Raw genomic sequence first — 21,765 nt, 5'->3', positions numbered from 1 at the left:
GAAAATAATTAATTTCTGAGGAGCAGTCCACGTTTTTGGCAAATAGAAGCATCCTTGATGGTCCGTTGGTTCTTAACGAAGTTATTTCTTGGCTTAGGAGGTCAAAGAAAAAAGGATTGATTTTTAAAGTGGACTTTGACAAGGCATATGACTCGTTAAACTGGAAGTTTTTGGACTCTATACTGGAACAAATGAATTTTTTGGCATTTTGGCGGAAATGGGTCTCTAGAATTCTGGTTTCGGTTCGTGCCTCGGTGCTAGTGAACGGATCCCCAACACCGGAATTCCAAGCTTTTAGGGGGACTTCGTCAAGGTGACCCTTTATCACCATTCTTATTCATAATTTCCTTGGAAGCACTCTCGTGTGTTATGAGGAGGGCGGTTGATGGGGTATCTATCGGGGACTTCATTGTGGGCAAGCAGGGCCGATAGTTTCTCATTTCATTTATGCGGATGATGTGGTATTTTTGGGCGAATGGAATAGCGAGAATGTGATAAATTTGAAAAGGATACTACGGTGCTTCTACCTTGTTTCTGGGCTAAAAGTGAATTTGTGCAAAATGTCGAGTGTATGGCACGTGTGTGGGGGATTTGGAAAAGGGTCAGATAGCAAATCTTTTATAGTGTGGGGTCGGATCCATGCCATTTGTTTATCTCAGTCTTCCGGTTGGGGGGAATATGCATTTGAAGAAATCTTGGGACCCGGTTGTGGATCTTTTTAAAAACGCCTTTAGGGTTGGAAGGCCAACACATTGTCTATAGGGGGTCGGAGTACGGTTATTAAATCGGTGTTAAATGCTCTACCAACATACTAGTTCTCATTATTTTATGTTTTAGAAGAGCTGGAAAGATTTAGGATGGTTTTCTTTTGGGGCGGAACGGAAGACAAAGATAAAATTAGTTGGGTTGTTTGGAATAAGGTCATTACCCCGCAAAAGTATGGTGGAGTCGGGTTGGGCTTGTTGAAAGATGCAAATTTAGCCATGTTTTCTAAATGGTAGTGGCGATTCAAGGCAGAAAAAACAAGTTTATGGTGTCAAGTTGTCTGGTCCATCCACCATTCTTCAAGTTCATGGCAAGCGGTCCCTGCTAGACTTTCGGCTTTGGGCCCTTGGCGGTATATTGTAAAAATTTCTGGTGAGTTGTCATTGACATGTATAAATCTCAGCTCGAACATCAAATTTATGGTACGTAGTGGAGGTGAGACAACTTTTTAGTTGGATTTATGGATTGGAAACGAACCGTTTTATACCCGATTTCCAAGATTGTTCGAGTTAGAGGCAGAGAAGAATTGCTTAGTAGCGGATCGTTTATTCATGGATTCCAATTTCATATGCGTTCAGTGGGGCTGGTCTCGGAATCCGAGATCTTCAGAGGAGGTGGAAGAATTCCGAAAATTGCTTACAGTATGTCAAAATGTGGTGTAGAGTTAGGAGAAGACAAACTTTGTTGGGATCTAGACGAGTCGGGTTCGTTTAATGTTACGAGTATTAAATGGCACCTTGCAAACAAGCGGGGTGTTATGCCTGAGTTTGTGTTTAAGTGGAATAGTTGGGTGCCCAGAAAGGTGAATTTTGGTGGCTTGGAGAGCGGAGTTAGATCGTCTATTGACTCGGGTTGCGTTAGCGGACCGAAACATAAATGTTTCCTCGCTTGATTGTGCCTTTTGTGGAGATCAAAATGAATCGGTGGAGCATATTTTCATGTTGTGTGGCCTTGCCCAAGCGGTTTGGCATGTCATCTCTGTTTGGTGTCGGGTCCCCGCGATATACGCATTTCAAGTCAGGGATCTTCTTGATTTCCACGATTTTTCCTCCATTCCAAAGATGGCTAAAGCCTTTCATGCTATAATATTGGTTGCGCTTTCGAGGTTGTGGAAGGCCCGAAATGAGGTAGTCCATGACGGGGCGGTCATTCGTGCGGCGAGCTTGGTGGAGGAAATTAAGATGATAAGTTTTTTTTGGTACGTAATAGAGTGAAATTCACTTTTGTTACTTGGGAGGATTGGAAGGATTTTAGTTTTTAAGATGGATAATCGTATTAGGGTGGAGGAAGATAGTTAAATCTTGTATCTAATAACTGTACTTGTTTTGCTAGCTTCTGACTAGTATTTCTTAATGATAATTTGTTGGTCTTTCAAAAAAAGAAAAACACGTATGTGTTTGGATGAGAGACATTTTAAAATTCAAGAGACTACAAAGAGTCAATTTTAGGAATTTTCCCTTTTAAATGTGTGTAGCAGCCAGGCGTAGCCACTAACACCCCAGGGGTGTCCCCCGTCCCCTGTGAAAAAAAAAATTAGTGTTAATATGCCGAAAAATTCCCGACCGACCCTTGTAAAATTTTGGCACCGACCCCTGTGAAACTTTGAAGTCGTACCCTGTATAATTTCGAGACGACCCCATGAGATTTTGAGACTAACCCTAACAAAAAATACAATGACAATTTTATAAATATAATTATATAAACGTAATATAAATGATTTTTTCTATTAAATTTGAATTTAATATTAACAAGTCCATTAGTCCAATATCCAATCCAATTTTTAAGCCCAAAAACCCAATTCAAACCCTACACAATTTTTAGTCCAAAACCCAAAATCCCATTCTAACTTCTAAAATTTATTTTTTTGACCGCCTCTTCTACCTCACTTCGTCCTTTCGATGGATGATGACTACATTAACATACTAACGCCAAGAAAAAAAACAAACATGAAAAATCGCCAATATTATGAGTATGATTGCTTCAATGCGGTTCTAGATTTGCAAATCCAAGAGTTTGGGGATCGTTTTAACGAGGTAACATCCGACTTACTTATTTCGTTGAGTTGTTTGACTCCTTGTGATAATTTTCGGGCATTTTCTATTCCAAAAATATTACGATTAGTCGAGTTGTACCCATATGATTTTGATGAAAGTGATAAAAGAAGACTCTCGGTTGAACTCGCGACATACATCGATAATTTGAAAGGAGATAAACGATTTAAAAACTTGAATGGTTTAGCAAGTCTTGTTCAATTGATGGTTCAAACAAAGAAACATCATTCCTTTGCATTGGTATATCGTTTATTAAAGTTGGCTCTCGTATTACCCGTCGCAACCGCAACCGTTGAAAGATCATTTTCGGCGATGAAGTATGTGAAGTACGATTTGCGTAATCGAATGGGTTATGAAAATTTAAGCGACAACTGTATTTGTTACATTGAGAAAGACTTGCTTGTCAATGTTAAAGTAGATGATGTAATGGTTAGATTTCAAAAAATGAAAACTCGTAGAGAACAACTTTAATATAGTTGTTTTCAAATATTTTGTTTGGTAATTTTTTTTATATATAAATGACCCGACTCGACCCGATTCGACCCGACCCGACAGTTGTATTAGTGTCGACCATAAAAATTCCCGACCCATATGAGAAAATTTTCTAAATCCGCCACTGATAGTAACGAAGGGGTGATTAAGTAAAACGACATGTTGGCTTGTTGGCTGTCTGCCTGAAAAGTGGGCGCAAAAGATGATGTGATTGTGACGCTCATTTCTTCCACAAATTTTTTTTCCTTTTCAACAATTCTTTATGATCTCATGCTTTTAATCCTCTTCAACCTTTTCCCTTTTTCACGCCCACGAAAGCAAGTAATATAGCCTAGAGGTGAAAAAAAAGGGGCCCGAAAAGATAATCCGAAACCGATTTTTTTATACCCAGGTTTTTAATACTCGAACCCGTACCCGACCCAACTCATTGGGTACGAATATGGTATGCATTTCGGTACTAAAACCCGAACCCGAACCGGACCCGATTTGTACCTAGTAATACCCGAAAACCCGAACCGGCTCCATACCCGAAACTGAGTTTTTCCAATACCCGGAACCTGGTATTTCAAATACCCAAAAATAACCTTATAAATACCTGAAAATACCACTATAAAGTGCAACCTCTTAAAAATCCAGTCTATACCTAAAAAATACCAGAAAAAAAGCCCGAAAAAACCCAAAAATAGGATTTTTTTCAATAACCGAAAATAGGGATTTTAAATACCCGATTTTAGAATAGTCGGTTCTATGCCCGACCCAAACCCGAAGCATATGGTATGGTTTCTAAAGACAATACCCATACCCGATCCCGACCCGGGTATTACCATTACCCGATTTCTCAGTATCCGGTCATACCCGAAACCGGGTATTTGAAATACCCGATTTGTGCACCTCTAATATAGTCTACACGCTATCACCATAGAGGTGCACAAAAAACCTGAACCCAGAACAAGATATAAAGAAAAAACCCGGACCCGTACCCGACCTTACCAGTAGGGTACGAATAGAGTATGCATTTTAGTACCAAAACGCGTATCCGAACCGGACCTGATTTGTATTCGGTGATACTCAAAAACCGGCACCGATTCCATACCCGAAACCAGGTTTTTCAAATAGCCGTTCTATGCCTGAAAATTAGCCGAAAAATACCATTAAAAAGTGCAACCACTTAAAAAATCAAATCTATATCCGTAAAATACCCGGAAAAATCCCGAAAAAACCCGAAAATATGGTTTTTTCAATACCCGAAAATAGGGTATTTAAATACCTGGTTCTATACCCGAACCCGATTCATAGAGTATGGTTTTTAAAGACAATACTCAGACCCCAACCCAACCTGGGTATTACCGACACCCGATTTTCCAACCCGGTCATATCCAAACCCTGTTCCATACGTGACTCGAACCCGATTTGTGATAACCACCATACTCTCTACACACCAAAACATTACTTTTCAATCAAAGTTGATGGGGCTGCCTATACAACCTCACCCAATATTAAGATTAGTGGTAGATTTTCTTTTTTCTTTTTGGACGGCCGATTTTTATTAAAGGGACTAGCAAGTAACTAGACTCCAAAACATAAAATAAAAATAAAAAATACAATCAATTACATCACACTCACAAAGATTAGTGTTAGATGGTGCTACTATCAATAAAAGACAGCCCAGACAATTGAACATATATAATGGCCATTTCGAAAAAACACAGGCAGAACTTAAAAATAATTATACACATCAATTATGAAAACATAAACTTAAGTGTTTTAACTAACAAAATACAAACGAGGCCTAAAAGAAAGAATGATAAATTACAAAAACCATAAATAGAAGAAAAACTTTCAGGGTAAACAACATAATCTAAAATTATTCACTAAATGACACAAAATCAACCTCAAATTAGAAGAAAAGTCAGGAAAAAAAAGTCAACGATCATATAGAACTTGTTTCTCGTATGTGGTCAACAGGCTGATTTCGGTTCAAGACTTGTGTACCTCGAGAACTTCTGTGCTGGAGACGTTCATGTAACGTCTCAGACATCTGGTTAAAAAAATCCGGGTCCCACCTGTGTATCAACAATGGATCTTCTGCATAACATATGTATATTGATGTCACGGCACTTTCAACCACTACCATTGCTAATCCAACCTACAACAAGCGTTGTTTATATACGTTTAATGTTTGGTTTACTAATGAAACGCAGTAATTGGCTATTGCTTACCAAGACCATGCCCAACAAAATCGATGTGGACCCCATCATGATCACTCGGTCAGCATGCTTGATTCTGGTCAAAATTACAGCACAAGTTCCAGTAATAAGTCCACCTAAAAGTGTTCCCATCAGTAAAACCGCACCCGAACAATCATATGCAATAAGTGCTTCAACACCAGTTGATTGGAATAATTCCCACGAATCTCTGGCTGAGTGATTAAAACTTTTCCCATAAACTGCAATCTAAAAAATAAACATTTAAGAACTTAACAATTACTAAAAGATGCATGCTTTAATATATGAATTTGGAATAATCTTTATGCACCTGCACATAGGCGTATTTGTTGAAGAAGCGAACTAGCGTTTCAACTAGGTGAAACAAAAAATCCACACAGCATAAAAGACATTCATTGTTGTCAATCTTTGACCTAAATCCCCTAATCTGGTCAATATAACCAATCTTAACTTAGAATCATATTGATTGTTAATGTTATTCAATATGAAAAGTGAATAATAACAATAATAATGTATTTTAACTATTTACCTCCCACCATAGTGTTCTGATAGCAGCAGTGAAAAGTGAGCCGTAACAAATGCTTCCAAAAGAAGTAGTCACAGCATAGCGTAAAGAATGAAGCAGCGGGTCCCGTGGCATTGAAGCCGCCTCGGGACCGCCATGAATAAGCACAAGAAACACCATACCCGACACTATAACATGAACAGTGTTAATTGTATTTAGTTAGGGTTTTAGCCCATTTGGTTAGATAGAGCCCATGGGCCTTTTATGGGCTGTTAGCTAGGGTTTAGTTGTGTATATATAGGTGTAGTGGCTTATGTATTAGACACACCTTCAAGTGATAAACATTACTTTCACCACAACCATCTTCTTTACATGGTATCAGAGCTACGGCTCTCGATCCAAACCCTAGCAGCGATCTGACCCGAACCTGAGTCTGACCAGCCGTCACCAGCAGCCTTCAGATCTGGAACAAGCTCCTGCCTTGTTGTTCTGTCCGAGCACTGTTCACGCGAGCACTGTTCACCGACTGTTCATCGCCGGAAACACTGTTCACGACGGAAAACACTGTTCACTACCGGGAAACTACTGTTCACTGACGAGCACTGTTCACGCGAAATCACTGTTCACCGGTACTGTTTCATCGCAAAACACTGTTTATTGCCGGAAACACTGTTCACTGCCGGGAAACACTGTTCACTGACGAGCACTGTTCACGCGAAAATCACTGTTCACCGGTACTGTTCATGCCGGAAACACTGTTCACTGCCGGGATTACTGTTCGCTGCCGGAAAGTTACTGTTCGCTGCCGGAATTACTGTTCGCTGCCGGGATTAACTGTTCACGACGAGTAACTGTTTACGCCGGAATCTGTTCCTGCCCTCCACCCGCACTTGTTACTGTTCACAGTCAATTTTCAGTTTCGTGTATCACTATGGACGAAAATACATACATGTATACATATACTAAAGAGGAGCATGATCTTATTCAACGGTTTCTTACCTCCCAGTTGCCTCATCCTCAAACCAGCTCGGCACATTCAGGTAAACCTTCTAGCCTTGACTTATCATGGGTGATTGATTCTGGAGCCACACATCACATGACTGGGAATCGGGGTATTTTTCTAGTCTTCAAAATGTTTCTCATGCACCAGTACGTCTTGCCGATGGATCTTCATGTCCCGTTCTCGGCATAGGATCCATCAGTAACTCGGAAAACCTAAAACTGTCTTCTATCCTATTTGTTCCTAAATTTCCTACCAGTCTTTGTTCAGTGAGTCAGATTACCAAACAAAACAACTGTTCTGTGACCTTTTACCCAACTCACTGCGTTTTTCATGAACTAGGAACAAATCGGGTAATTGGTACTGGTTTTGAATCAGGAGGTCTCTATCGTATATCCCCGTTTTCGCATCCTGTAGCAAACTTATGTGATTCCGCTGTCAGGGAGGCTCACTGTCGGTTAGGTCATCCCTCTACAGCAGTTCTGAGGCAAATGCGACCAGATTTACCACTTTCGTCTTTTAATTTTCATTGTGAGTCGTGTCAACTTGGTAAACATACCAGGCGTCCCTATCCCCCTAGGGTGCCCAATCGAGTCAGTTCTTGTTTTGAACTGTTGCATTCTGATGTATGGGGTCCTTGCCCTATCAAATCTACGTTGGGTTTTGAATATTTTATTACCTTTATTGATGACTACTCTCGCACTACCTGGGTTTATTTATTGAAATCTCGTAGTGAGGTATTTTCCATATTTCGAGAATTTAATGCTTATGTTCAAAACCAATTTAACACCACCATTAAAACTTTACGATCTGATAATGCTAAAGAATATTTTTCCACCGACTTTTCTTCATACTTAAAAACCAACGGCATTATTCATGAATTATCGTGTGCTTATACATCTCAACAAAATGGTGTGTCCGAACGCAAAAATCGTCACATATTGGATGTTGCTCGCACAATCATGATCCAATCACGTGTTCCTCATCGTTTTTGGGGAGATGCCGTTCTCACTGCCACATATCTGATTAACCGCATGCCCTCAACCGTTCTTCATGGTAAAACACCGTTTTCTATACTATTTCCCAACGATGATCCATTTCCTCTCGCACCTAAAGTATTTGGTTGTGTCGCCTATGTTCATGACCATAGTCCAAAAACCATCAAACTTGATCCTCGAGCCATTCGTTGTGTCTTTCTTGGTTACTCACGGGTTCAAAAAGGGTATCGATGCTATAGCCCATCACTTCACCGATACTTTACCAGTGCCGATGTCACTTTTCACGAGTCTCCTTACTTTCCCGAGTGTTCCACTCCTGTTTCTGACCCGTTTACCGACCTTGATATACCCACATCTCCCTTCATCCCCACCATTCCTGTGTCAATTCCTTTTACAGATCCAATCTCTACTGATTCTGACCCACCGACAGAATCTCCGCCACTGCTTTTCACATATGCTAGGCGGGGTAGGGGTCAAACATCAGCGACTCTTGATTCACAACCTGGCCACGACCCCGAAATACCCTCCGATACTCCGCCTACATCTGAGCAATCCACACCTCTCATTACTACATCGTTACCCGATCCACCAACCTCTGACACACCTGTTTATGATCCTCCTGGTGCCCCACTTCCCGATATACCTATTTCCTTTCGCAAGGAACCCCGGACATGTACTCGTTACCCAATTCAGGACTATGTTGCCTACACCCACCTATCTCCTGAATCTCATGCGTACACCACTACCCTTGATTCCTACCCGATTCCCAAAAATGTGACGAGCGCTCTCGCTCACCCAGGATGGAGACAGGCTATGGAAGATGAAATCGGGGCTCTAAAGTCCAATCATACATGGGATCTTGAAACACTTCCTAAAGGGAAGCGTATTGTTGGTTGTCGTTGGGTGTTTACGGTTAAACTACACCCGGATGGCTCCCTATACCGCTTAAAGGCTCGGTTGGTTGCAAAAGGGTATTCTCAGGCATATGGCATTGATTACGATGAAACTTTCTCTTCGGTTGCTAAAATGCCATCTGTCCGTATTTGCATCGCTCTTGCTGCCATTAATCATTGGCCGCTCCACCAGCTTGATGTCAAGAACGCCTTTCTTAATGGTGTTCTTGAGGAGGAGGTATATATGGAGCAGCCCCCAGGGTTCGTCGTTGAGGAGGAGGCCTCGAAAGTTTGTAGACTACGTCGTTCTCTATATGGTCTTAAACAGTCTCCCAGAGCATGGTTTGGTCGATTCTCTAGTGTTATGGGACAGTTTGGGATGACGCGGAGTGCCTACGATCACTCTGTCTTCTTTAGACACCAGAAAGGGAAGAGGATTATCGTAGTTGTTTATGTTGATGACATTATAATCACAGGTGATGACGAGGTCGGGATTTCCGAACTCAAGCAGTTTCTTCAGTCTCAGTTTCAGGTAAGCGACTTAGGTCGACTGAGGTATTTCCTTGGCATAGAAGTATCCCGCTCTCCACAAGGAATACTTCTCTCCCAACGAAAGTATGTTCTTGATATGTTAACTGAATGTGGCTTACTGGGTTGTAAACCTGTTGATACACCAATGCTTCCTACAAAGAAACTCCTCCCAAAGGAAGGAGATCCAATGAAAGATCCTGAGCGATACAGACGGCTGGTTGGTAAACTTAATTATTTAACCGTCACACGACCGGATATCTCCTTTACTGTCAGTGTTCTGAGCCAATTTATGGCTACACCATACACCGGTCACTGGGATGCTGCCCTTCGTGTCTTAAGATATCTTAAGACCTCACCTGGCTTGGGCATATTATACTCTGATCAGGGTCATTGTCGTGTAGGTGCCTTCACGGAAGAAGGAGATGGTCGAATATCAGGGTTCTCAGATGCAGATTGGGCAGGTTGTCCAATTTCTCGACGATCTACCACCGGATATTGTGTGTTTGTTGGGGGAAACCTTGTATCATGGAAGAGTAAGAAGCAACACACGGTCTCCCGGTCGAGTGCCGAATCAGAATATAGAGCCATGGCAGATGTAACATCAGAGATGACATGGGTTCGTCGTCTTCTCAGAGAGCTCGGGGTTGTTTCTAATGACTTGATGAGGCTATACTGTGATAATCAGTCAGCTATTCACATAGCCAAGAATCAAGTATTTCATGAGAGGACAAAACATATTGAGGTCGACTGCCACCTTATCAGAGATCGGGTAGTAGGCACACAAATTGATCCTCCTTCCATTCAACCAGTTCATGTGAAGACAAATTTTCAGCTAGCAGACATTCTAACTAAACCGCTCCGGAAAGCTCAGATAGATTTTATTTGTAACAAGTTGGGCATGATTAACATCTATGCTCCAACTTGAGGAGGAGTGTTAATTGTATTTAGTTAGGGTTTTAGCCCATTTGGTTAGATAGAGCCCATGGGCCTTTTATGGGCTGTTACCTAGGGTTTAGTTGTGTATATATAGGTGTAGTGGCTTATGTATTAGACACACCTTCAAGTAATAAACATTACTTTCACCACAACCATCTTCTTTACAAACAGTATTACACAGAACTGCAGCCGTCCAAAACAAGCTCACAGAGAATACCTGCACACATTATGCACATGTCATCACATGAGATAAGCATGTTTCAGTTAATGCTAAACCAAAAGTTTCCATTGTTGCCACCTCACCACAAGAAGCCATCATCGTCCACCATCACCAATACTTGAAGCCACCACACCGGCTGCACCGAAAGACCATAGGGCTAGCCATAGGCACATGACTACCATGAACACACATGCTATTCTCATAACATCCGGAAGCTTCCAAACCATCATTACAGCTCTTTGCAGCACCAGCATGGTAAATGGAAGTCTAAATAAAAGTCAAACACTAGTCAAGAGTCTAAAAAAAGGATAAAATTGTAAAAAGTAAAAACTAATACTTTAAAGTTGGATATAAGTTATAACCTGTCTATGACTGATATGATATACAAAAACTGCAAACTAGAACCGGCAGCAAAAGTAACACCCCAGAAAACCAGTTTGTCCCAAAAGCACAAAACACTAAGAACTGCAAGATATGTAGTCAATACATGAACCGATATCTTCATCATTTGATTGGCCCGTGAACCGAGTAACAATAACCAAGCCCACCCGAGAAAAGTCCCGACTCCAGCTGCAATAGCGTATAGTGGCCAGTAGTCTTCTGTTAAATCGGCTTGGTTTCCAATAATTCTGTTTGTGTATTGATCTATGTAAAGCCTATCTTTCTTCCTAAATCTATTAAGCCCGAGCAACCCAAGTGCAAGACCTACTAAAACCAAATGCAAAAGAAAGATTCCTAGCCAAATGCGTGAATTTCCAATAACCGGTTCCATTGAATTACCACTATCTGCACTTATGTGGCTTTGACCTGCATTCTATAATTCAAATTCACACCTTAATCGAATAAGAACAGACTGGAAAACAATATTGACTATAGTTTGTAACTTTTAACTAGTTATATATAGGGCTGTTAACAAACGGCACCGAACTGAACAAGGCCTCTTTCATGTTAGTTTGTAAAGCTTTTATCGGATAAGCGAACAGCTAACCGAAGGAAATTTCTTGTTCTTGTTCGTGAACGGTTCACTAACACAAACAATGTTTTATATGAATTAGCTAAGTGAAAATGGTCAATGTTAAGGCTACGGTCTGCCTACCAAGTTTGTGTTGGTGTTTCTTTTAACATTCATATAAATGAATCACATAATACTCATTATATATATTTGTTTTATAGTTGTTAATAATAATAATTTTGCTGATATATATGATAAGATTAGAAAAGTCACAAAAAACCTTTAATGAACAAATATCAACGAACACAAACAGACGTGAAGGGGCATGGCCTCTGTTGATGTTAGTTAATCTACATATCAGAAAACATCTGTATATCCATCAAACAATAAATGGTGTGCAAATAGATGGTGAAAGTATGATTTAATTATTAAAATTTAAAAGAGACTCAAAAGCCTCTATGGAAGCCCTAGATTCACAATTAGGAAACAATCTAATTGCAGTTGATTAATTACTATTGAGCAGAATTCAGTGACGTGACAAGATATACTAATACTAACAAAAGCATTGAATTAGGGATACCTGTGGAGCGGTGGTCATGTTACCAGAGTCATCGTCGTCTGGAGATGAAGAAGAAGAAGAAGAAGAACGGAGACTTTGAATTTGATTCATCATACGCCCATCATTCACCCCCCTTGGAATTATTGGTATATATATATACAAGTCAATGATAATAATAATAATAATAATAATAATAATAATAATAATAATAATACTAGTTAAGAGTGGTTTTGGAATTTGGAAGGAAATGCCATGGAAAAAACTACTTCTATTCAGCAACACGGTGTCATTGATGATGATATATTCAGAAGGATAGATTATAATAATAATTAGAAGATAAAAAAGTTAGTTGTTAAGCGCCCTTGATTTGACGAAATCATTTGGGTTTAATGCAGCCTCTCTATCCCTATAGGATAGAGGTAAGGCGGTCTACATCTTACCCTACTCAGACCCTACCATAGAATTGCTATTGGTGGGATATACTGAGTACAATGATGATGATGATGATGATTTGGGTTTAATGCCCAGACACAAAATATAGCCATCAATGCCATAGTTTAAGTTTTATTTATTTATAATTATTATTTTTTTTAACTCGAGAGAATGTGTGCTTATTTTTTTAATTCTAGAGGAGTCATTGTAACATGTCATCGCAAGTTATCTATTTTTATTTTTAACTTTATATATATATATAAGATAAAGAAATGTTGTTTGTAAAGCACATGCGCAACTATTTTCCTCATTCTGAAAAAGCTAGAAACACAATATAGATGATTTTATCAGCAATAGAATATCCATTTTCCATTAGTAATTTTATTTTTATTTAAATAGACATGCCCACACACTAAATGGTTATTTGTATAGAATCATCATGAAAACCTTAAGCTTATTTAAAAAATAAAATAGAATTGTTCATCCATGGTAAATGATAGAAAGGGCCTAAAAATTCAGAGCACCGATCTATTCATAACACAAAAATATTTACATGGATTTGTAAGTATATTTTTCGAACTATCATTGAAGAAAAAAAAGGTTCTAGTATGATTTTTGGTTCTTATACTAAAAGTATATTTTCAACAACTTAAATGGTTTGTTAATGCAAGGCTATCCTAGAAATTGAAGCACATACAAAACTAATGTAAGGTTCACAAATTCAAGAGTTTTAAGCTACCTTAAAATGTCTTTAGTCATATGTTTAAAACACCACCTAAACTTACTGAATGGTATGTGAAAAAGAAAAAGATAACGGTTATGAGAATACAAGGAACCTCAAAATATGAGGTACAAACTGCACACATGAACAACGGAGAAATAAGTTTGCTTCTAAAATAGCTCAAGGCTACTCTGGTTCTGGTTTCGGCTTTAGGCCTGGTGAAGAAACTTGTCCCTGACCCACACCCACACCCACACCCACACCCGCGCCTGCTATTTGTGTTTGGGCTCCTGCACCCTGGCTCGTTCCCGGCACAACCCTTTGTTGCTGCTGTGATGCTTGCTGACTGGGTACATGTGGTTTAAACACCACTTTATCCTGAGACCACAAATTAGTTAAGAATAAGAATGACATATATCATTATAAACTGAAAGATTGTTTTCTGCAGTGAATACAATATTTAGGATTACAAGATGCACAACTTACCCCGGGAAAAAGCATTCCAATCAAGCGAAATGCTTTATCACTTATCGACAGCAGCAGCGTCTGTGATGGTAACCTTATAACTGTACACTGCGTGTTTATTACAAGTTACAATTATGTAAGCATTTAAAAAATATTATTTGCAGGCTTAATTTGGTTTGCAGATGGCTTACAAGCTTCTTTTCTTGCATTTGCCCGAGAAATCCATGTTGATTCAGTGCTCGGAAAACAATTAACTCACACTTCCCAATTTGCTGTCAGTAAAAAAATATTATGTGAATTGTAAGAGTAAAATAAATAGCGTTGTGGTCAAATAACTACATGGGAAGATAAATATACGAGGATCATACTTGGTCATGTGTTCTTGAGACACAAGCCTATCTATTATCAATGTTGATGGCCAATCGTCTGCAAGCCTGAGATAGAGAAAATAACATGAGTGTATTACAATGCAAATAAAGATCAAATATTATAGGCCAGACACTTACGACTCAGGAGATGACACGCTTCGATATGCCTAGCACAATAAACAAAAGACTTGATTTCAGTTTTTGAAGCTTGATAGTTGTATAAAATTTGAGGCTTGAATTCAGTTACAATATGACAAAATATAAGGCTTGAAACATACCTCTAATTTGGTAATGATGATAACCTGGTCTTGTCGCCTACCACGCAGATCTCCCTGTTTTTATGTGATGCCAATTATCAGCAGAATTATTAGTGTAAAAATAATCCATGGAAACCAGAATTATCTACAAAAATCTAACAGATCAATATATATATATGTATAAACCTCAAAGACCTGTTCAACTTGCATAACATAACAAAATCTGCCCCACCCTACATTAGACTTAACACGTTGTGTTTGTTCTATATATAGCTTATGCTCACAAATGTTCATACATAATTTAAGTGGCAGTAACTTGTTTTGAAATAACTTTTTATGGCTATCTGGTTAAACTTCAAATTCCAATGGAGAAACAAACACATAACAGACTAGTTAAGTCACAAAACTAACTTTAGATCTCCATAAGAATAATAACCGGAATCAACTAATACCAGCAACTTGGAATTCATTAAAGGGTTATATAAGATATAATACTGCAACTTGAAATACCTCCCATATTTTCACATATTTTGACCGCGCTGATTGCGATGCAGTTGATGTTTGTTGCAAAAGACTAGCATTAGTTCCCATGTCATTTACACCAACAGATTGCATTTCTAGTACTTGCTGAGACATCCCAGGAGCAGCCATAATTGTTCCAGCATGTTGTGCCACCTGTGCAGTCCCTGGCAGTGGTGCTGAACCAGATCCAGATATCATATTGGACAAACGAATAGCCATTGTGCTTCCACCGGTGGATGAAATCCCAGTGGCCATCCCTCCAGCAAGGGCAGTAGGGCTCCCCAGACGTGCTTGCGAGATATTGTTAAGAATACTCACATTTACAGGACCGGGAGAACGTACGGGTTGCTGTATATTACTAACAACAGGTTTCACATCTTGCAAATGATCATTGCTTGATATTGGTTCTTTAGAAGTTGATAATGGTGTAAAGGGTTTCATTGTTTGAGGGGATGCAATTGGAGAATCTGTGCCAGGCTCCTGCACAGTTAGATTAAAAAATGAACATCATATTAAAAAACCATAGGCATGATTATTAATAGTGTAAAAAACTAAGGCTTGAAGGTTATTACATTTTTTACAGTTGCCAAAGGACTGGTTCCAATAGATACTAGTTTCTGAGTCAACGGAGACTCGTTCACTGCTAGACGGAAAACTGTTGGAATCAATCAAGAACCAATATGATCAAGTATGACACATTAACAAATAGAACATGAATTAACCTGGTGAAACAGAAGTTGGAGGTGGTTTTGAGACAGGAGAAACTGAAGTAACCTCCATATTTGAAGGGATCTGATTTGATGGTGAATTTATTATTTGTTGTGGACTTAAAGCAGCATAAGCCTCAATGAAATCTTCTGAGATGAGAATTAGATAATGTGGATTTTTAACAATATCAATAGTAGGAGCAGCTGTCGAAGGGTTCCTTTTCCCCTGTATAATCAGTTAACACAATCAACATCTTAATAAAAATATTAAATGCAAGTAAAAAACGATTACCGCATTGTAGATTGCTTTGAGTTTTGGTAGCTGCTTTGGGCATATAACTGACAAAGAAACACAAGACTGCAACAAAATATAATGTGTAGTATAAATATGAGCAGTAGACAATCACTAATAAACTGAAATTCCACTGTCAAAACCTGAGGAAATGATTTAGCAACTTTTTCAGCATCGGCTAAATGGCTTTCTGACTGCATGTCACTCTTATTTTGTGGCCAATAAACAGGTGTAGGCAGTGGATTTGGATTACTTGCCGCAACAAGGATGCAATGCCTTTGAAGAACCTCGGTTGGTTGAGTTTCGGTCTTTGAAGGAGGACAGATCTGGCCATGATAAAACTTGGTATAAGAATATTAAAGAGTATAATGCAACTACAAAAAATCGTATAAGAATACAACAGTGCACACCATTAGAACTTCAGCAAGCCCTTCAGCAATTGCAGCATCACTAAAACCACCACCACTGAATTGCATACATGATAACCACTCCATGAAATAGTCAACATTTCTTGCCCAGCCGCTCCGTTGTACCAAGCAGGCTACGCATAATAACAAATAAATAATATCATTACAATATTAAGATACATACAAATGATCAGAAAAGTTAATATGGAAATACACGTACTACTGTAAGGTACATGAGCATTGAACTGAACAAGAGCCAATTCAACAATAGAACTAGTTGCTTCCTGAATACAAGAAAAAAAATCAGTAGCAATGAGTATGGTCAACCAACTAAATAAAACATTCACAAAGGGGTGAGCAACAACCAAACCATTAACCGAAACTGAACCAAAACTAACCGAAAACCAATTAACCAAATTAACCGACAATCGGTTATCAATTATTTTTTGTGCCCTCATTTAAACGAACCAAACCATTCATATTTTCATATATTTCGAGCTTTTAGTAAATCATATATAATACCTCCATTTAATGTATTTATACATCCAATTCATGTATTTATACCTCCATTTCATGTATCCATACCTTCATTTCATGTATATATACGTCCATATCATGTATTCATAAGCAAAAAATTATCCTAAATTTGATTTTGGTCATTAACCGAACCAAACCGAAAACCGACAAAGTAACCAAATAAACCGAACCGAATTAACCAAAAACCGATTGGTTGATAAAAATTGATTAACCGATGACTTCAGTTATGGTTTTGGTATTGGCTAATAACTAGATCAAACCATGCACACCCCTAGAGGATACAAACATCGAGGGAGTTTCTATAGAAATATAAGCATTATTGTTATTTGCAGGGATGATTTGACAAGGAATACAGAAAATATTCACCTCTTCTTCATTATCACAAAACTTCCTGCAAATAGATGAAAAAGAATTAGGAGATGATATCAATACAAAAAGTACCAGAAGAAGGTTAATTAAAAACATAAACATAAGCATGTAATTATTCAAAATGATATGCAACTCAACAATGATCAGTATTCTAGAAATGTATATACTCTACTTAATTTCCATCCATTCCCTAATATAATCATTGGGTTAGGGTATTTTGAGAACTCCTATGAGTTGTGAGAACTCGAAAGAACTCCATTTAACATTTTTTTTCACATATATGTAAGTTACGTTTACTGGTACATTTTTTTTACACGAGTTGACTACTCAAACATGTGTAACGAGCCGCATTCACGCTAAACTGGAACAGCTCGTTACACATGTTTCAATAGTTGATTTGTGTAAAAAAATTGTTAAATGGAGTTCCCCGCCGCTCATAGGAGTTGTCAAAATATCCTAAACCTGTAATCAGTAATCAAAATTCTTAATAACAATATTTAGCTAGTGTAAAATTAAACCTAAGATATATTGAGAAGCTGAAAACCGGTTATTAGGCTTCCAAATGAAATCGATTAGGATCTAACTAGAGTTGAAAGCCTAGAAAGCCTTTGATTGATAGAGTATAGAATGAATCTGCCGCATATATATAGATAGATATACCTAATAATTTTATCGAGATAGTCGGAGAGAATCGTCGGCCAGTGAGGAGCTAAAGCGGCGGTGCCTTCAACCACCAACACAAGCTGCTGCTGCTGCTGCTGCTGCTTCCTCTTCTTATTATTCTTCTTCTCCGCCATATATATATATATATATATGTATATAGTTGCTTGCTTGAACTAAGTCGATCAATTAACAGAGAGCGATCGGCAGAGAAATGAAATGATCGAGTGTACGTACTTGAAATCGGATAATGAATTTGGTTTTGAAGAGTAGAGACGAGGGTTTATTTTATTATCATGCAACTGCAACGTGACAGTCGAAACGTAAACGATGATAACCATAAAATACCATTTTTATATATATATTCAGCCCATTTACATACAAACAAGTTGGGGTTATTTGGGCTTGGGTTATCCAACTCTTGGGCCGACCGTCACACTCACACGTACAGCTAGATTTATGTTAGATGAGCGGCTTAGCTTTGATTTATAGAATTAGCATTAATACCAACTTCTTTTCTGTAGTTTATAAAGAGGTAATATCTATCTTATATGCTTCTTTTCCAACCCTTTATTTACTTTCACCCTCATATGAATGAAGTTACTGTAGTAATAATATTTTTGCTTTGATTTATACTACACTGAACCACTAGATTTTACAAGGCTACTAGATTATCGACCCTTAAACCAATGGTCAGCTATAGACAAGGATAGTTTAAATCTAGAATGAATGGGTTATTATTTTATAAAAGTGAGTGCCGCATTAGTATTAGTCGACTGACGATTGCTCCATCTATTAAGAAAGGACGCGCATCGTAGTTGATTAACAATTGCTCCATCTATTAAGGACTCCGGGTGTTTTCTTGTGCGGCGTTGGAGGGGGGGTTCTTATAATAAAGGGGAACTCACTCGATAGAAAAACATCTTAATAGAAGAAAGAGGTCTTTCTTCAACAGTTTTTAATCAAAGGAGTTGAATCTTGATCAGACCAAGAGGATTACATCGAAAAAGAACCACACATCAAAACATATCCTTGACAAATGAAATGGTTGATTATATGTATGTGGTGACACGTTTTCATTCAATCATAATAATCATATCACATAAGCAATTACTCACATCCATTCATCCAAAGTTATAGTTTCAGAACATGACATACAATAGTTTCACATATGCAGCAACATACAGAGTTTGCATCTGGATGAATTGTAGATGTTAAACCAAACCACAAAAACCATCACTTACACCCTCCCCATGCAATAAAACTATCCTGCGATTCAAATTCCTGCAAAACCGTCACAACATCTCAATTCCATCATTTTACAACAGGTGATAATAATAATAAATAAATAAAAAGCAGCCTAAGAAAACTTACAAGCTGGCTCAACCGGAAATCAGGCGGCGTATCAAGTTCCAAATTTGCAGGATCCAAGAACCAAATCTCGACATGCTTCTAAATCCTTCTTGAGGTTTTCTGGCCCTAAATGAGCATAATCTGCAAGACGCGGTTTCCCAGTTGATTCTTGTTTTTCATCTTCAACGCCTCTTTGAGGAGATTGGCTTTGAAGAAACTCGTCACACAAAAAAAGCCCTTCCACAAGTTGCTGTGAATTTAGTATATATTGTGACTCGCTATCCCACCATTTTGATTCTTCACCACCTTGACTGTCATTATTATCTCCCGGTTTCTCAAATACAGGATTTTCATTAGTCATATCTTCATGATCACCAAGCTTCCCGCCAGAAGTTTCAACCTCAGCCTCGTACACGGGCTCCATCTCATGCTACATTAGAAAATAAAAATGAGAATGTTTTGATGTTGTACATCTTCAACTCTTGCGTAATCAATATTCTACAAGATAAAATACCTGACCAGGATCTGCAAGAAGCTCAGCAGGCTCTTGTTCAAGGCCCAACGTTTCTGGGACCCGCCGTTCAGCACGAGGCGGTTCAGGGGTCACAGACTTAGGGGTGACAGGGTCAGCTTTTACAACAGGAAAGTCAAAGTCTGCAACTACAATCTCTTCATCTTTTCCATTTGCCTTTGACTGCGGCTGTTGCTGATAAAAGATTTTTGAAATCACATATTCGCCTTCTTTTTCATCTTCCCCGGTTCCCAAATGATATTGGTGCATAACCCAGTTCGTTTTTTCTGCTTTACCGCCTTTTACCGGGCTTACATAAAGCACCATTATTTTCTTACACCCCTGTTGAACCCCGTCTAAAACAACAGGTTTGGTTCGACCCGTTTTATGCCAACGGAAATCCCCAAAATCATCACCGTGTATCTTACGGCGTTTCCTGGTTCCAGTGTTGTAAGCCTTGATTGCTCTGTGAAAGAAGTGAGATACACTTCCGTCTTGTTGGACCCCTAATACAACATAAATAAGACTCATGTTACATGAAATGTACATATTATCACATTGAAGAAAATATGAAGAAGAATGTTTATTTAGTACCTGGTGTGAGGTTGGAAGCCACTTGCACCACTTTTAGCAAGTAAATGCCACATAATTTCTTGATCCAACGGGTCAAATTTAACCCCTCGGGGCAACCCTGGCCATGCTTGATTAACCTAGAAACAGAAATGTTTTATGTTTATCGTGGTAGTGTTAAGTTAGTACACCAGTCGAAAATATCACAATGACGTGGGAATGCAATAATAAAGAAATTTACATCACTGTTGTCGACTATATGGTGACAGTTTGGGCATGCTTTTGTGGGATTGCTTTTCCAATTGATGTTTTCAGGGTCACATGAACCGGAGGCACTTCTAATCTTTGTTGCAATTCGATTGCTATCCACCAACCATGACGGTCTGCATTTTTAAGCATGAAGGATTGTTATATAAAAACCTAATGTAGATAAGAATCCCAAACAATTAAAAAAAATATTCCACATAATTAAATACATTGATGACAGTCAGAAGGATTCTTGTAAATAAAAGTCAATGGCCTCAATGCCTGTTAAAGTGTCAAGGAAATAAAATGGTACCAAGTTTTACTTAAATGGTATTTATACGATACAAATGCATTTAATCAAATGTTTATCTTGAATGGTATATCAAGACATAAATAGGTTCAAAAAAAAAAAAACTTTTGTACATGATACAGTAAAACCCTAATGACAATATAATAATATGAGGGATTAAAAATCACACAAGACAGCAATACTTTAAAGCTTGAACAATCACTCTCATTAATAACAATGGAAGATCTCACATTTAACCTTAGGTTTATTTCATTGATCATAAAAGATTTCAAAACCCCTAAAATTTCATCAGAATATTTTGGGGGTTTCAAGCACACATCCACCAAAATGGGTTTTGGTCAAGGCGTAAAAAAATCGCATCGAAAACTTATAATAAATAAGAGTTAAAGATAATGAAGAAACTGAAAGAAAAGAAAGTTGGGTTACCGAGCCATGGGGATGAGTGATTCGGATGAGAGGAGCTAGGGCACCATGGATCTTCAGCAAGCACCTGCACCACCACTCTGCAAAATATTGGTTTGACGACCCAATAATAGTATGCGCGTCTAAAATTAAAGTTTCTTGATTATCGGCCTCACTTTTATTCAATTCACAAAAATCATTGACTAACTTCCAACACGATTTTTTTTAACAGGTTAACGAATTATTCAAATGAGCTATCGACTCATATCAACATGCGTTTGTCTTTTAATTCGAATAACAACATCATCTAAGACCAACGCCCATGAATACTCATTCGAAGACACGACCGTGTAGTGAGATAAAACACGCTTTGTTCAAGGATCCAGTTAGTGAATGTCGCCTGCTCGCCCGATTTTCATCATCACTAGGTACCGCCGAACCTAAATGATGGGGTCAGGATCCAAACCTGAGGCACATGGAATACCAAGTCTCTCTCTATCCACCCCACC

General features: G+C 38.5%; 1 protein-coding gene and 2 pseudogenes across 3 annotated transcripts; all 3 read right to left on the bottom strand.

The window, feature by feature from the left end:
• Window positions 1-5,102: 5,102 nt before the first annotated feature.
• LOC143608476 (uncharacterized) lies at window positions 5,103-12,337 on the bottom strand (annotated as a pseudogene). Its single transcript, XR_013149267.1, has 8 exons — window positions 12,149-12,337; window positions 10,979-11,430; window positions 10,700-10,883; window positions 10,573-10,613; window positions 6,063-6,246; window positions 5,844-5,960; window positions 5,528-5,761; window positions 5,103-5,454 (listed from the first exon to the last, which is right to left on the bottom strand). The product of XR_013149267.1 is annotated as an uncharacterized LOC143608476 (transcript).
• A 1,129-nt stretch (window positions 12,338-13,466) lies between these two features.
• LOC143608496 (mediator of RNA polymerase II transcription subunit 25-like) lies at window positions 13,467-18,001 on the bottom strand. The gene is made up of 15 exons (XM_077083514.1): window positions 17,865-18,001; window positions 17,202-17,226; window positions 16,519-16,582; window positions 16,302-16,432; window positions 16,035-16,217; window positions 15,892-15,957; window positions 15,615-15,825; window positions 15,465-15,532; window positions 14,881-15,372; window positions 14,392-14,445; window positions 14,252-14,280; window positions 14,109-14,179; window positions 13,937-14,019; window positions 13,767-13,853; window positions 13,467-13,658 (listed from the first exon to the last, which is right to left on the bottom strand). Exons 1-15 carry the CDS (start codon window positions 17,999-18,001, stop codon window positions 13,467-13,469), a joined length of 1,893 nt encoding a protein of 630 aa, XP_076939629.1.
• Window positions 18,002-18,989: 988 nt separating this feature from the next.
• LOC143608467 (SUPPRESSOR OF GAMMA RESPONSE 1-like) lies at window positions 18,990-21,396 on the bottom strand (annotated as a pseudogene). The gene is made up of 5 exons (XR_013149262.1): window positions 21,281-21,396; window positions 20,540-20,681; window positions 19,732-20,438; window positions 19,239-19,647; window positions 18,990-19,148 (listed from the first exon to the last, which is right to left on the bottom strand). The product of XR_013149262.1 is annotated as an SUPPRESSOR OF GAMMA RESPONSE 1-like (transcript).
• Window positions 21,397-21,765: the final 369 nt, after the last annotated feature.

This window comes from Bidens hawaiensis, unplaced genomic scaffold (genome assembly GCF_021521415.1).
Source record: "Bidens hawaiensis isolate Kalapana, Puna unplaced genomic scaffold, B.hawaiensis_p1.1 tig00419376_1, whole genome shotgun sequence".
Lineage (NCBI taxonomy): Eukaryota > Viridiplantae > Streptophyta > Magnoliopsida > Asterales > Asteraceae > Bidens > Bidens hawaiensis.
The sequence above is the reverse complement of the archived record's forward strand: the minus strand, read 5'-3'. Positions and strand labels throughout refer to the sequence as shown.